This window comes from Triticum dicoccoides, chromosome 6B (genome assembly GCF_002162155.2).
Source record: "Triticum dicoccoides isolate Atlit2015 ecotype Zavitan chromosome 6B, WEW_v2.0, whole genome shotgun sequence".
In the NCBI taxonomy this organism is placed as follows: domain Eukaryota; kingdom Viridiplantae; phylum Streptophyta; class Magnoliopsida; order Poales; family Poaceae; genus Triticum; species Triticum dicoccoides.
In genome coordinates this window covers 715,534,665-715,547,588 of record NC_041391.1, presented here as the reverse complement: position 1 = coordinate 715,547,588, position 12,924 = coordinate 715,534,665, and the positions used below count along the sequence as shown (strand labels likewise).

At 49.3% G+C, this 12,924-nt stretch overlaps 1 protein-coding gene across 1 annotated transcript; it reads right to left on the bottom strand.

The window, feature by feature from the left end:
* Window positions 1–7,491: 7,491 nt before the first annotated feature.
* LOC119321766 (protein LAZY 1-like) lies at window positions 7,492–12,180 on the bottom strand. The gene is made up of 5 exons (XM_037595314.1): window positions 12,058–12,180; window positions 11,554–11,623; window positions 9,728–10,533; window positions 8,223–8,490; window positions 7,492–7,831 (listed from the first exon to the last, which is right to left on the bottom strand). The coding sequence occupies exons 1-5, from the start codon at window positions 12,061–12,063 to the stop codon at window positions 7,812–7,814; spliced, it is 1,170 nt and encodes a 389-aa protein (XP_037451211.1). The 5' UTR covers window positions 12,064–12,180; the 3' UTR covers window positions 7,492–7,811.
* Window positions 12,181–12,924: the final 744 nt, after the last annotated feature.

Sequence of the window (12,924 nt, the reverse complement as noted above, 5' to 3'; positions counted from 1 at the left end):
GGTAGATGACGGCGACGCTGGCGACGGGCTGGTGCTGGATGAAAAAGAACGGGGTGGACGGGCGGCGGCAGCGGCTACAGGGGTAGCGGCGGCGGCGGCCGAAGAAGAGCGGCGGCAGCGGCCTGATGGCGGAGGCGGCGGCTAGGTTATGAGGGCGGCGGCGATGCTCGAAGTAGGCGAAGAACCCTAACGGCGTGACGAAGACCGGCGCGGACGGTGGCGTTCCCGCGCTAAGGGAGATGGCGCGGCGTATACCACGGGAGGTCGACGCACGGTGACGGCGGAGTGGACCGCGGGCCGCGGTGCTATGGTCCGAAGGGGCGACGCAACGGCGGTAGGCGGGTCGGGGCGACGGCGGGAAGACCTCGGGGCGGCAGCGGGGACCGCGGACCGCGACGCTGCGGCCCGAAGGGGCGACACAACGGCGATTCGCGAGTCGGTGCAACCGCGGGGACGGCCTCGGGACGGCGGCGTGGACCACGTGCCACGCTCGCTACGGCCCGACGGGGCGACGCAGCGGCGGCGCGAGGGTCGATGCAGCCACGGGACGGCCTAGAGCGGACGCCCTCGGGGCGGCGGGGGACCGCGGGCCGCGGCACTACGGCCCGAAGGGGCGACGCAGCGGTGACGCGGGTCGGTGCAGCCGGGAGAAGAACCACGGGGCGGCGGCGCTGCGGCCCGATGGGGCGACGCAGCGGCAGCCCGATGCTCGATCGATGGAGAGGCGCGCTGAACTCGGGGACGATCTTCACGGGACCTGCGGAGGCGCGTGCAACCGATGGCCCAGGTCGGTCGCGCAGCGTAGATGAGGCAGATCGCGGCGGCGAGCGGGTGATCAAGCCGATCGCGCGCGAGGTCGGGGACGCCGCAGGGGGAGGCGTGGTGGCGGCGGAGTCCGAGATGAAGCCGGCGGCGGCGGGCGACAGGGCGGCTATGATTAGCCGCCGCATGGCGCGAGGCCGCTGGGTCGGGGTGATGCAGGAGTCCCGGTCGGAGCAGGGCGGTGACGGCCGGCGTAGATCGACGGGCGGGCCGTCGCGCGAACAGCGGCGGTGAAGGGCTGCTGCATGACGCAAGGCCGCCGGGTCGGGGCGACCGGTGGGCCGACGCGCGGACGACGCGCGAGGCCGCCTCGTCGGGGCGACCAAGGGGCAGACACGCGGACGATGCGCGAGGCCGCCGGGTCGGTGTAGAAGCCGGCCAATCGCGTCGGTGTTGGAGTAGAGGCGCACGGGGTCGATGGCGGCGGTGGGCGAGCAAACCGGATCACATAGACCGGAAAACCAAAAAGTAGACGCCGATCAAGGCGACCGGCGAGAGAGAGAAAACCCGGATCAAAGGATCGGGAAAAAAGACTCTCTAGGGCAGCCGACCAACACGGCCGGCGGACGAACCCTAGGTACGGGCGGCGCGGCCCCCGGCGGCGGTCATGGAGGCCGACCGCCCCAGGGGCGGCGCGCAGGTGCGGAAGCGGCGGCGGCTAGGGTTTAGGATCGACTTGCGATAGATACCATGTTAGAAGGGAGAGAGGGATTTGGTGGAATTGTCGTTGTATTACTTGAGCCTCATGGGCATCTCTACTCCTAATGGACGAATTGGTTGAATAGTCCCCCCACTTTCAACCGGTTTATTTTCAACCGGTTTATTTTCAACCGGTTTTTCTTCGTCCCACCTCCCACCAGCCCCTCCCACCGGTTTTTCTCTTTTCTCGTCTGACCGGCAATACCCAACGTATTTATGATAATCAATTATAATTAATCCACGTATAGTAATAAATCAATCCAGGTATGGTAAGGTCATAACTCAGGAAATTTTGAATATGGTAATTATATGGTAATAAATTTAAATTACCCCAAAGGCTATCAATCCAGGTATGGTAAGGCCATAACTCGGTAAATATCGAATATGGTAATAAATTTAAATTACCACCAGGTATGGTAAGGCTATCCACGTATAGTAATAAATCATATAGTAATAAATCATAATTAATCCACGTATAGTAATAAATCAATCCAGGTATGGTAAGGTCATAACTCAGGAAATTTTGAATATGGTAATTATATGGTAATAAATTTAAATTACCCCAAAGGCTATCAATCCAGGTATGGTAAGGCCATAACTCGGAAAATATTGAATATGGTAATAAATTTAAATTACCACCAGGTATGGTAAGGCTATCGATCCAGGTATGGCACGCCCTCACCTGATCACCTATCACAATCTCCAGCCCCACACGCGCACCAAAGAACCCACCCGGCACCAAATGCAGCTCCTCTCGATCCCCTCGAGTAAACGCCGCCGCCGTCGTGCGATCTTCCTGACACAGACGCCGTCGCCGCCTCCTTCCCACCTACGGCGTCCCCCACGTCCATGGTGACGGCGCTCGCGTCCTACGCTGACCCTCCGCCTCATATAGGTTGGTTGTTGATGGAGTGGGATGTGCCGCTGCGGTTTGGGGAGGCGCAATCACGATCTGGTTGGGATCTCAGTGTGGACTCGTTCTCTGCGATGAAGGATGGCGCTGCCTCCCTGGCAAATGGGATCGGAGGAAGGGGCTCTACGTCGTGAATGTCGGCGAGGCAGCGGCCGAAGGCGAGCCCGACAGTGAGCACGGGTGTTCGTCCCATGAAATAGGCGGCCACGGAGGGCGGATCTGAGGCCACCCCAATCGCCGGTGGCCCTTCCTCCCATCGCTCATCGCCTCCATTCTCTCTCTCCTCTAAATCTTTGTCGCCCCTGCCTGGTTCTGGCCGACGCCATCCGGCTCTCGCATCGACCACCACCAGCACGACTGCGGATGAGGCGCAACCGCAGACGCCGCCGCCGCCATCCTCATCCACCTCCTCCACCATCCTTCCTAGCCGTCGTTGGGGGCACCCGCCATTTGCGCTCTAGCCCACCCGCTCCCTCCTATCCCCTCCCCCTGCCTGCCAGCCCCGTGATCCATCGCACAGATGGCAGGTACTACAGCGACCTCCTCCCCAGCGGATCCGGCCTCCTCCGATGGAGATCCATCCTGGGCACCGCCTTATTCTCATGCGTGCACGTCTATATCAACGTCTCATTCCACATCACTTTGCAAAGTATGTGCTTGATTGTTCCGAACTGGATCGATCGATTGTGCAAGGTACTTTGGGTGTCGTCATTGACGGCAATTGTCACGCCATGCTACCATCGGAGGGGTCCCTCATCGATGATTAGGGTCTTCCGAACTGCACGAGCTCCATTGAGAAGGTCATTAAATAAAAGGTTATATTGGAGTGTACTATAGGGCCTTTTGCACTTTAGTGTGACTAATAATTTGCCTTAATATCACAGATTGTATTACTACCTTTCTAAGTGAATGACATTCAAGAAGGTCATTAAATAAAACCAAGAAATCCTTCTGGTATTGGAGTGTAGGAAAGTTGAGACTATAAAACCAAAAGGTTATATTTACGTTTATTAGAGAAGGTTCTTTACTTTTTATAGGAAAACATAAAATGTTGCGATGTAGAGTCTAGGTGGTGGGCCTCCTTGATCCACTTGGTGGATGAGGGCGACTCCGGTCCTGGCACCCATAGTGCCAGTGATCCAAAAATCATAGGGCCTGGATATAGCTCTAGCAGACGTATGCGGCTTGCGCATCGAGCTGGGTCGTCTCGAGCATGGAGATAGGCGAGTTGTAGACCAAGAGCTGGTACAGAGATAGGCGAGTTGTAGACAAGAGCTGGTGGGCAGCAAAAAACGCATGCACACCAAAGAACAAATCTGAGTCACATGCCTACTTCTATTGGTTTCTACAAAGAGCGGCTAGCTTAGATCTTAGACCAGTCGGTCACTGTCGAGGTCGCCAAGGTGATCTTACAGCACCGCCATGGGGATTTCTCATGATTTTATGTAGGCAAGCCGCAAGCGGTGGTGGTGATTGGCTGGGTGGTGTCGCTGCCTTGGAAAGAGACGAAGTGATGGTAAAAGTAAGCAGGATCCGATGATTCTTCCGTGGGGATAGCCAAAGTCAAGATGTCGACTACAGACTCGTCGCAGACTTGCAGTGAACCTGGATGCGGCGAGCCTGATTTGTGGATCGATGGCGGGTCTTGACTTTGTTAGGCTGGGATTGGATGGTTGCGGAGGGTGGTGTGCTTGGTTGGGTTCCCATGGAAGAATGTGGCCTCCTCGTGGATCTGGTCATGCCCATCCTAGAGAACATTGTGTCCCTAGCTCCCTCGAGGAGCAAGGACAGTGCAAGCGGCAGCAGGGGGTAGGGGTAGATGTGGGGAGGGATGTCGGCGGCTGCTCGAGGTCATCATGATGAAACCCTTGACGTCCCATCTTTATCAATGGAAGTGGAAGAGCACGAAGTCGAGATTGGATAGGAGTTTGAGTTCTTTTTGGCACCGATCGGTTCCCCACTTTAGAGATGTATTTTTTTTGCGTGCGAGCAAACAGTGAGTTGATTCTAAAAGGGATAGGCACTTTTCAACAGAAGTGCATGACGGACCAAAAATATGACCTCATTTTATTTGTTTGATAGATATCGTATTATTCGTTGTTGTTCGTTCGATGAAATTTCCTAACATTTGATTGTTGTGTTTCTAATTAGAGCACCCCATAATCACCCAATATGAGGGGATGATAAATGAAAGATACTGATTATAAATTTTGAAGAGCCTGTGGCAACGCACGGGCGTTATACTAGTATATATAGGAGTACAATCATCTATTTGGAGTACAAGACAAGTCAGAACAAATCCTAGTCTATCTTGTCTTTCCTAATAAACATTATACTCAACATATCTAGCTAGCATCTGACAGAGGGCGCCGTTGATGATGTCAACGCACAACTGGTCCGATCTCCCCGGCGATCTCCTCCATGTGGTCTACGTCAAAGTCCCCGGCTTGCTCCACCGCATCCGCTTCGCCGCCGTTTGCAGGTCGTGGCGAGCCTCTGCAATCGCGTCGCGGCACATGGCTCCGCCCGCTATACCGTGGCTTGTCTTCTGCTTGTCGCGCGACAACGACGTCGATGACATCAAGACAAAGAACATATACTGCCCCGAGGATGACCGGTTCTTGCACATCCCTTTGCCGAGCAAAGTAATTGGAAAGCGGTTTGTGGGAGCTTATGATGGTGGTTGGGTTGCCATGCTTGGACACGACATGCAGCTTGCGGTCGTGAACCTCTTCTCTGGTGTTGAGGTGCCACTCCCCGTAAGGACAGTCTTGTCCGGTGGCTCGAGCAACATAATCCAAAAGGTTGTCTTCTCAGAATCCCCCACCATAAGTGGGTGCATGCTGGCCGCCATCATCCCCCAATGTGGGATCACCCTCTGCCGTGTTGGTTGTAAGGACAACATGTGGATAATGAAGCAACTTGATTGGCCAAGAGTTAAGGACATCATATTCTACAATGGACAACTCTATGGTATTACCTTATTTCAGGACCTAGTCAAGTTTGAAATAGGTGTGAACAAAGAGGGCAGGCCGATGATCATCCGCGAACCTCAACGGCTTCCGATCCGAAAGCTTAGTAACCCCGTCGTGTGTCGAAACTACATTATTGAGTTGCATGGCAAGTTGGCGATGGTTGTGAGGAATTTCTGTGCGCCTTATTTTAAAGTGTTTCAACTTGCTAACGAATCAACGACAGAGTACGCTCACAGGTGGGAGGAGGTAACGAGCTTGGGTGACAACGCCTTGTTTCTAGGGGACATGTGGTCCAAGACGGTGTGCACGGCGGCGGCTGGATGCGGCGGGGTGCAGAGAAGCTACATCTATACCGACGATCTAGTGCATTCAACTTGGTTGGACGACCAAGGTGACCGTGTATATCCTACGCGAGACGAAGGCGGTGACGATGCCATGTGGAGTATTAGATCAGCAGGATGTTATGTAGCTACTCGCGCTTCAAGTCGCATATGGGTTCTCCCCCCAAACATCTAGCTGATCAATAATGGTCTGAGGTGGCATCTTTTTTATTTTACCCTTGTGTCTAAGGCCAACATTTAACATAAATTGGAACATATAGGTTGTGAAAATACCAACAATATATAAAGCCCCATTTTATTATGAGATATAGTATGGTTTATATATTGTCTCATGGCATATAAAAATTATGAATTATTCATTCTTAGCGTAGTTATGTTGCTTAATGTACGTACGTGTTCTGAATGTGACTAACTTTATATGCTAGTCAGTTTCAGGATTCTTTGTATAATTGTATCATGCACCAACACCACACCATGTATATACATACATATACATATGTGATTCAAGCATGCATGTGAATCATATATACGACATGTGGTAGAGTGTAGATTGTGTAGTAACAACAATCGTGACCAAAACACAAGCATGTTGTCCATGGCATAGGTCGCGTTGCTCCCATATGCTACTCACTGAGGATCATGGCGGAAATGTGGTTCAAGGCGGTGTATGTGCCGACGGTGAGACTCGGCGGGGTGCAAAGGAACTGCATCTACACCAACAACGTGACTTACTTGGTGAAGTTGGACGACCATGGTGACCATGTATGTCGTACACTAGGCAGAAGGATGCCATGCAGCAGATCAAATCAGCGGGAACTATGACAGTTCCTCATTCTTCAACTGGCATGTGGGTCCTCCCTCCGGATTTCTAGCCGATAAAGAGTAGGCATGGACACCTTTAGCTTTATTCCTTGCATACATGGTATTAAGGTCAAGCTTCACCCTAATTTGGGTCATATAGATCAGAAAAATAGATACGTAGAGAGTAACATTTGACTCGGAGTTATATATAAGCCTTGTTAAAATTGTCGTTGCCTATCTGTGAGATTATTTGTTCGATCTTGGCTTATGTTGTTCAATGTTATGCTAGTCGGTTTTGGGATTCCTTTTATACATGTATCGCAGACTGCCACATATATAGATTCAGATCGGATCCTTATAGTTATGTTATTTAAACATACATGCGTACATAGAGCATTAGTGGTGGCTACGGTGTAGGTTGGATAAAAGGTATTTTTAGACCAAACCTCTGATCCTTATTTTGCTACGCCATGAATTGTCAAACTGTTACACCAAATGTGACCAAAACTGAGGAAATTGAGGCTGATTTTGACTTGGGTTGTAATCCTCTTCGCCCTCCCACCTCCCCCCTAATAATTGATCAAAAAGAGGCCTTCAGGCATCCGTGCTTAGTTAGGTCCGGTCCTAAAAACCAAGACCATGTCCGATCGGAAAATATGTTGTGGAGCTTAGGCTTAGGTGCACCTCCTGATCGGCAGCACACGTCTCACGAGATCAATCAGAAAACACGACCAAGTAAGTGTGCTCCTATCGTTTGGATTTGAGCGCGTACTTGTCACTGGCGACTAGAGTAGATAGCTAGGCCCGGGCCGGCACGAGATGATCTGGAATAGCCTGCGCACCAACCAGCCTGAAAGCAATCTCCCCAATCATGCAATGCAAGCAATCCACTAACAAGAGTTCATTCAAGAGGAAGCAAAGACCAGGCAGGCCCTACTACTGTTGCACCCACACAAGGCCATCAGCTAAGTTGCCAAAGCACCAATCGCATCAACAGGAGGCAAATCAAATCTTAGTACACGTCGTGGTGATCTCTGTCACAAGCCCACAGGGACTTGTACGCATCACCACACACTTGATTGACATGATATAATTTCACAGTCGTTTTCTCTCTTTATGCTCTTGACACATACAACACATTCAGGGGGGTAAGGATTGGAAAACACATATGATACACACTCACTATATATGCTCCATTCGTTCATCATCACATTCAGGCCAACAGTTGTTGATTCTTCCAGCTTCCTTGCATCCTTGCATCTATAATTCCAGTACCAGGTCTGCATCATCAAAGTCACAAAGACGTGAAGGTGTGAGTGTGAGTACAGGACTGCACTGTGCAACATCATACATATACACAGTAGTGTCTGGTTGAAGATTCTCCATATGATAGTAAGGAACATATCTCTCGCTGTCAGGTGTCCATTTTAGTGATGGGATTACTGTGCATATGCTAGATTGATATAGCTGGCGAATTCTTGAACATTCTCCAAAAATAGTAGGGAATATCTCACTGTCAAGTGTCCATTTAGGTGATGGGAAAGGTTGTTACTGTACATGCATGCTAGGTGGTTTCGAGAATGAATGATGGGCTTGCACAAGCACTATTAGTAACACTGACTGATCCACTAGAAAGAGAAAGAAAAGGCAATACTAATTAATTGCACTCACAGTCTGCGTCGGTCTTGATCCAGTGGCCGCTCTTGTCGCCGTTGAGCTCCTCACCACCGTCGTCAACAGGGGAGGCGCTGAAGGAGCGCTTCGTGCAGCAGCAGCCGAAGCTCAGCCTGCGTGGCCCGGTTTTCTTCGGAGTCGGTGGGGGCACCGGCTCGTCGGTGGCACCGCCACCGCCGCCGTTGTCTGGGGTACCCCGCTTGCGGTTCTTCTTAGTCAGCATAGTGCTTTCAGGGTAGACTTTCCTGTGGAAGATTTTCAGGATCTGCAATACACATTTACAAATTAACGCTTCTTCCTTTGAATGAACTCTCCCTCAAAAAACTAAAACATATATTCCAAATTAAAGCATCATGTCAAAGGCTAGGGCCAGGCATCTTTCTTAAGTGGCTAAGGATAAACTGACAAATGAAATGGTCCATTAAGAAAGCTGGGATGCATAAAGATAGCATTAGACAGGAGATTGCAAACAAATTGCCATGTCAACTCAATGCGCCCACTTTTACCAACAAGTTGACAATACCTAGTTGGCACTTGGCAGCCGTACGCATCGATTAGAAGCTAGATTGGAATGGACGTTTCCCATAGGAACATAACTAATAATTATGACAATGATAGTTGAAATGAAATGATATTACTGAAGCAGTGGGATATAGAGGAGCACTAGATCATGGAATTGCAAGAGGTCTCTTCTGATCAGTAATTGGACTTTAAGTGCTGCTTCGATCTTTTGCGTGGTAATTAAGTACTGTTGGACCAGTTTCCAACACACCTATGCTGAACCCTAAAGCAAACTGCCAACGAAAAACAGACAATGATTTTTTTCTTTTGAAATTGTGACATGCTCAGAGGTGATTGGTTGGACAATAGATCATAATAATTTCTGATAATTCTACTAAAAGATCCATCAAATAATTAGGTCTAGTGGTTTTTTTCTTCCTTTTCATCCCTGATTTTTTATGGATTGACAATATTTTAGATTCATAAATACATAAATATTCCAGATAAACTCAGTATATTTTTATAATTTTGATAACTAGTTGGGTAACTGCTTAAAATGTTCAAGTAAGCTAAAATTTAACTACTTATGTTTTTAATTTGAAAACTTAGTGCAACATATAGTGGGATAGTAAGTAGGGATGATATTATTGTGATGTGATAATTGTGTTACTCAACTCAAATTAAAATATGGCCCACCTATGTCTTAGGATCGGTTCAAAGTGCAAGTTGCTATTCTCATTAAATCGAATTGTATTTCCAAAAAGCTAGTGGAGACACAGAAATATTTCCATGGACTAAAAATATCAAAATGGTTAAAACATATTGATCAGTCATACAGAACGTAATACATATGCAATGGTCAAAGCCCAAAGAGAGAAACTCAAACAATAATGTCGATGTTTAGGAATTAACAAAAGGTAGAGTAATTTACAGCCAAAGATCAATTAATTTGTCGAATTTATAGACAATGTGCCAAAGGAAACGAGGAACAAGAAGTGTACCTTTTGAAACTTGCTCTTGGCTGTTGCACTGGCTGGCACTCCGTCGCCGCCATGGCCTTTCTCATCCTTGACCCTCCACTTCTTTGTCCTTTTGTGACCGCCATCTTCGCCTTTCCCTACTTTCCCTTCCTCCCTCTCCCCACCATCCTCGCTCTCCTGGACGGCGACTAGGGCGCCCTTCTCTTCCGCGAAGCGTGTCCGCATGAACAGCTCACCGAGCGAGGCACGACGTCCACCACTGTTTCTCTTCTCTGGCCATGATTCAGTGTCGCTGCACACTGGGGAACCAAGTAGGAAGCCCTGCAGTGGGCAATCGATGCCCATGGCGAAGCTTACCCGCGCCGACGGCACGTCGCTGCCCCTGAGGACCTTCTCCAACTCAGCGCTCACCAGCATGAGGTCGTCCTCCGTGGTGGCGACGTCATCTTTCTCCGCGATCGCCTCGACACTGACCATCACCTTCTCCGCGGTGGCTGACTCAAATTGGGGGAAGGTGAAGGTAGGTGTGAGAGCGCCATCACCGACATTGCCATTGTCAACTTCGTCGATGGTGCCATCGATGTTGTCAAGGTCAATGTCGACGCAGTCGTCATCATCAACGTCATAGTCTTCGTGGCCCTCGTCTTCTCCGGGGACATTACCGGTGGCGAAGCCTAGCGTGCCAATGGTTAGGAGGCCGCTGCCGCCGAAGGTGATGAGATCGTCGGCGTTGACCAGCGGTGAAGGATGGTTGGCGACGAAAGCATCATCATCGTAGTACTCATGGTCCTGCGAGGCTAGTCCAGCGATGCAGTTGCAGGCCCCGCCTACATTGAACATATTAAGAGCCATACATTTGCTAAATCATTTCAACCTTCTTCCTTTTGGGGGATAGACCAATCCAATTGTTAATTATGTGATCTTCATAAATCCGCATTCAAAAAAAAAGATATCAATTGACACGCATATATCGAGACATGACAACTTCAATGGTTAGATGGGAAAACTGTCCTGGCAGCACACATTGAACTTGTTTTAATTTTTCCGAACTAAATTTTCAATAATTTATGGAACAAGAAGAAAAATTGGCTAGCCAAACTATGAGACAAAGCAACACTGGTTGCTAACAGTGATGCCAAACAGGCTCCTAGGCCACCAATCCCAAGTTGCAGAATGGTCGACAATGCCGTGCGTAGGCTCTATCATCTCCCTAAGAATATGCCCTCGTGATCCAGGAATACATTCGGGCATTTGGAAAGAGAGGAAAAACCACATTGGACAACGTTGGTTGGTGTATGTGCATAAACAAATACTTCGTACTATCTATCTATGTATAGCTGGAAAGGAGTGGCATGTGTGTAGGTCCGGTGTGCCATGTCCAATGGGACCAAGAGCAAGATGGCAAACCAACGTGCATAGATTTTCCTGGGTGGTCCATAATTTGTACTGTTCAAATCTGGAGCATGCAACTGTACACACTAACCAAAATGATCCATCCTTCACGTGCCAGTTGCCATGTCAAATATGTCCATATATACATGTATCCCACATTAATTCGTTCCTATGATTGATGCTTGGACCTCACATCTAGTCGTGTATTCTTGGTGCGCAATAATCGGTTAATTATGTGCACCTTGGATGCAGAGACCGCAAGTGTCGTTCTTGCATCATCCATGTGGACAAGACTGTTGTACCAAAGAGCTAGCATTGGACCGAATCAATACGAACATAAGGATGTTACACCCTCTGGCCCTAAATATAAGACGTTTTTGCGGTTTAAATTATAAAAGGGGTAATACTTTCAGTTATGAACGAGTGCAACATCGATAGTAAGCGGGCAGGCATACCTCCGGCGGCGTTGAACTCTTTGAACACGTCGTTATTGCTTCGTAGCTTCCGGTGCATCCAACCCAGGAGCTGTTAAGCACACCAAGAACATGCATGCACAAGAGGGTGGTGAGATTGCTAGCTGGTTCTATCAACTTAACCAAAGAGAAACCTTGGTGAAATGCTCTCCTCCGATTAGAAAAAACCGCCAAAGCAACAATTAAAAGCCTTTGTCGCAACGTTATCGGAAAATAAATAAAAACGGAGTTTTTTCTTTCTTTCTTAGCGAATTGAGAGGACAAACTATGTGTGGAGAGCACAATGGTTGAGAAATGGCTCAGGGCAGCCAACATGAACAAAAGGAAGGTGGAAATTAAGCAGCCGAAAGGCGGTAAAAGATAAGAAGCAGTTGAGCGGCGGAGAATGCAAGGCGCAAATAAAAGAGAAATTTACATATGATGATAATGATCATGCATGCACGAGGGACTGGGAGGAAGGAAGCAAGGGAGGCGCTGAGGACATACCGTCATGTTGCAGAGGCTCGCGGCTGATCTATCGGAGAAGGTGGGGGGATGAGGAGGGCATTAATAATGGAGTGAGGAAGAGGGAAGGTAGGCACTGCAGATGAGAGGCAGGAGAGGGTGATCCGGTGATGGGTTGCAGTCGGTAGATGGAAACATGGGGAAGGCTACAAATGGAATGGCCAGGGTCCCGTCCGTCCCTCCCTCCCATGTATGCTTGCTAGACTAGCTAGCATAGCTAGCTACTGTAGCCAGTATTCCATAACGCCCACATCACATATACTTTGTCCGTCCGGCATCTCACCGCAACGTGCGCGCGTGTCAGACTCATCACTCAGTGATCTCGCTCTCACTCTCACTCTCTTTTTTTTTTTTTTTGCGGGTGCGCTCTCACTCTCACTCTCACCCCGGCAGATGGTACGTGCACGATTGTGTGGTGCTTTTGCTTTTGAGAAATATATATATCCATCCATCTAGGTAAAAGTATACTAAAGTAAAGTCGCGACGTGGGTTCGAACAGACAGAATGGTTAATTCCAGGTGCACTTCTGTCTTCTTTAGAAGATCTGCAGCCGGCGCCTCAAACGCACGCGGTGAACCGGTCACTGACCGATTAAAAAAATTGACCTGGTGTTTTAAACTAGCCTCAAACATTGGTCTGTTAAGCGTCCCTCATATTCAGTCCAAATATAGGGCAGAAATGAAGCGGCCGAGCGCGTTCACTACGTTAGTCTGGCCCATCACTGACCCTAGTCTGTTCAAAAAAAAAAAACAATCCAGAACCCTAGTTCACTTCCTTCTTCTCTTCTGCTCCGTCCCCTCTTCTCTCCTCTCCGCCAAGCTCCGGCTCCGACCTCGACGTCGACGAGGA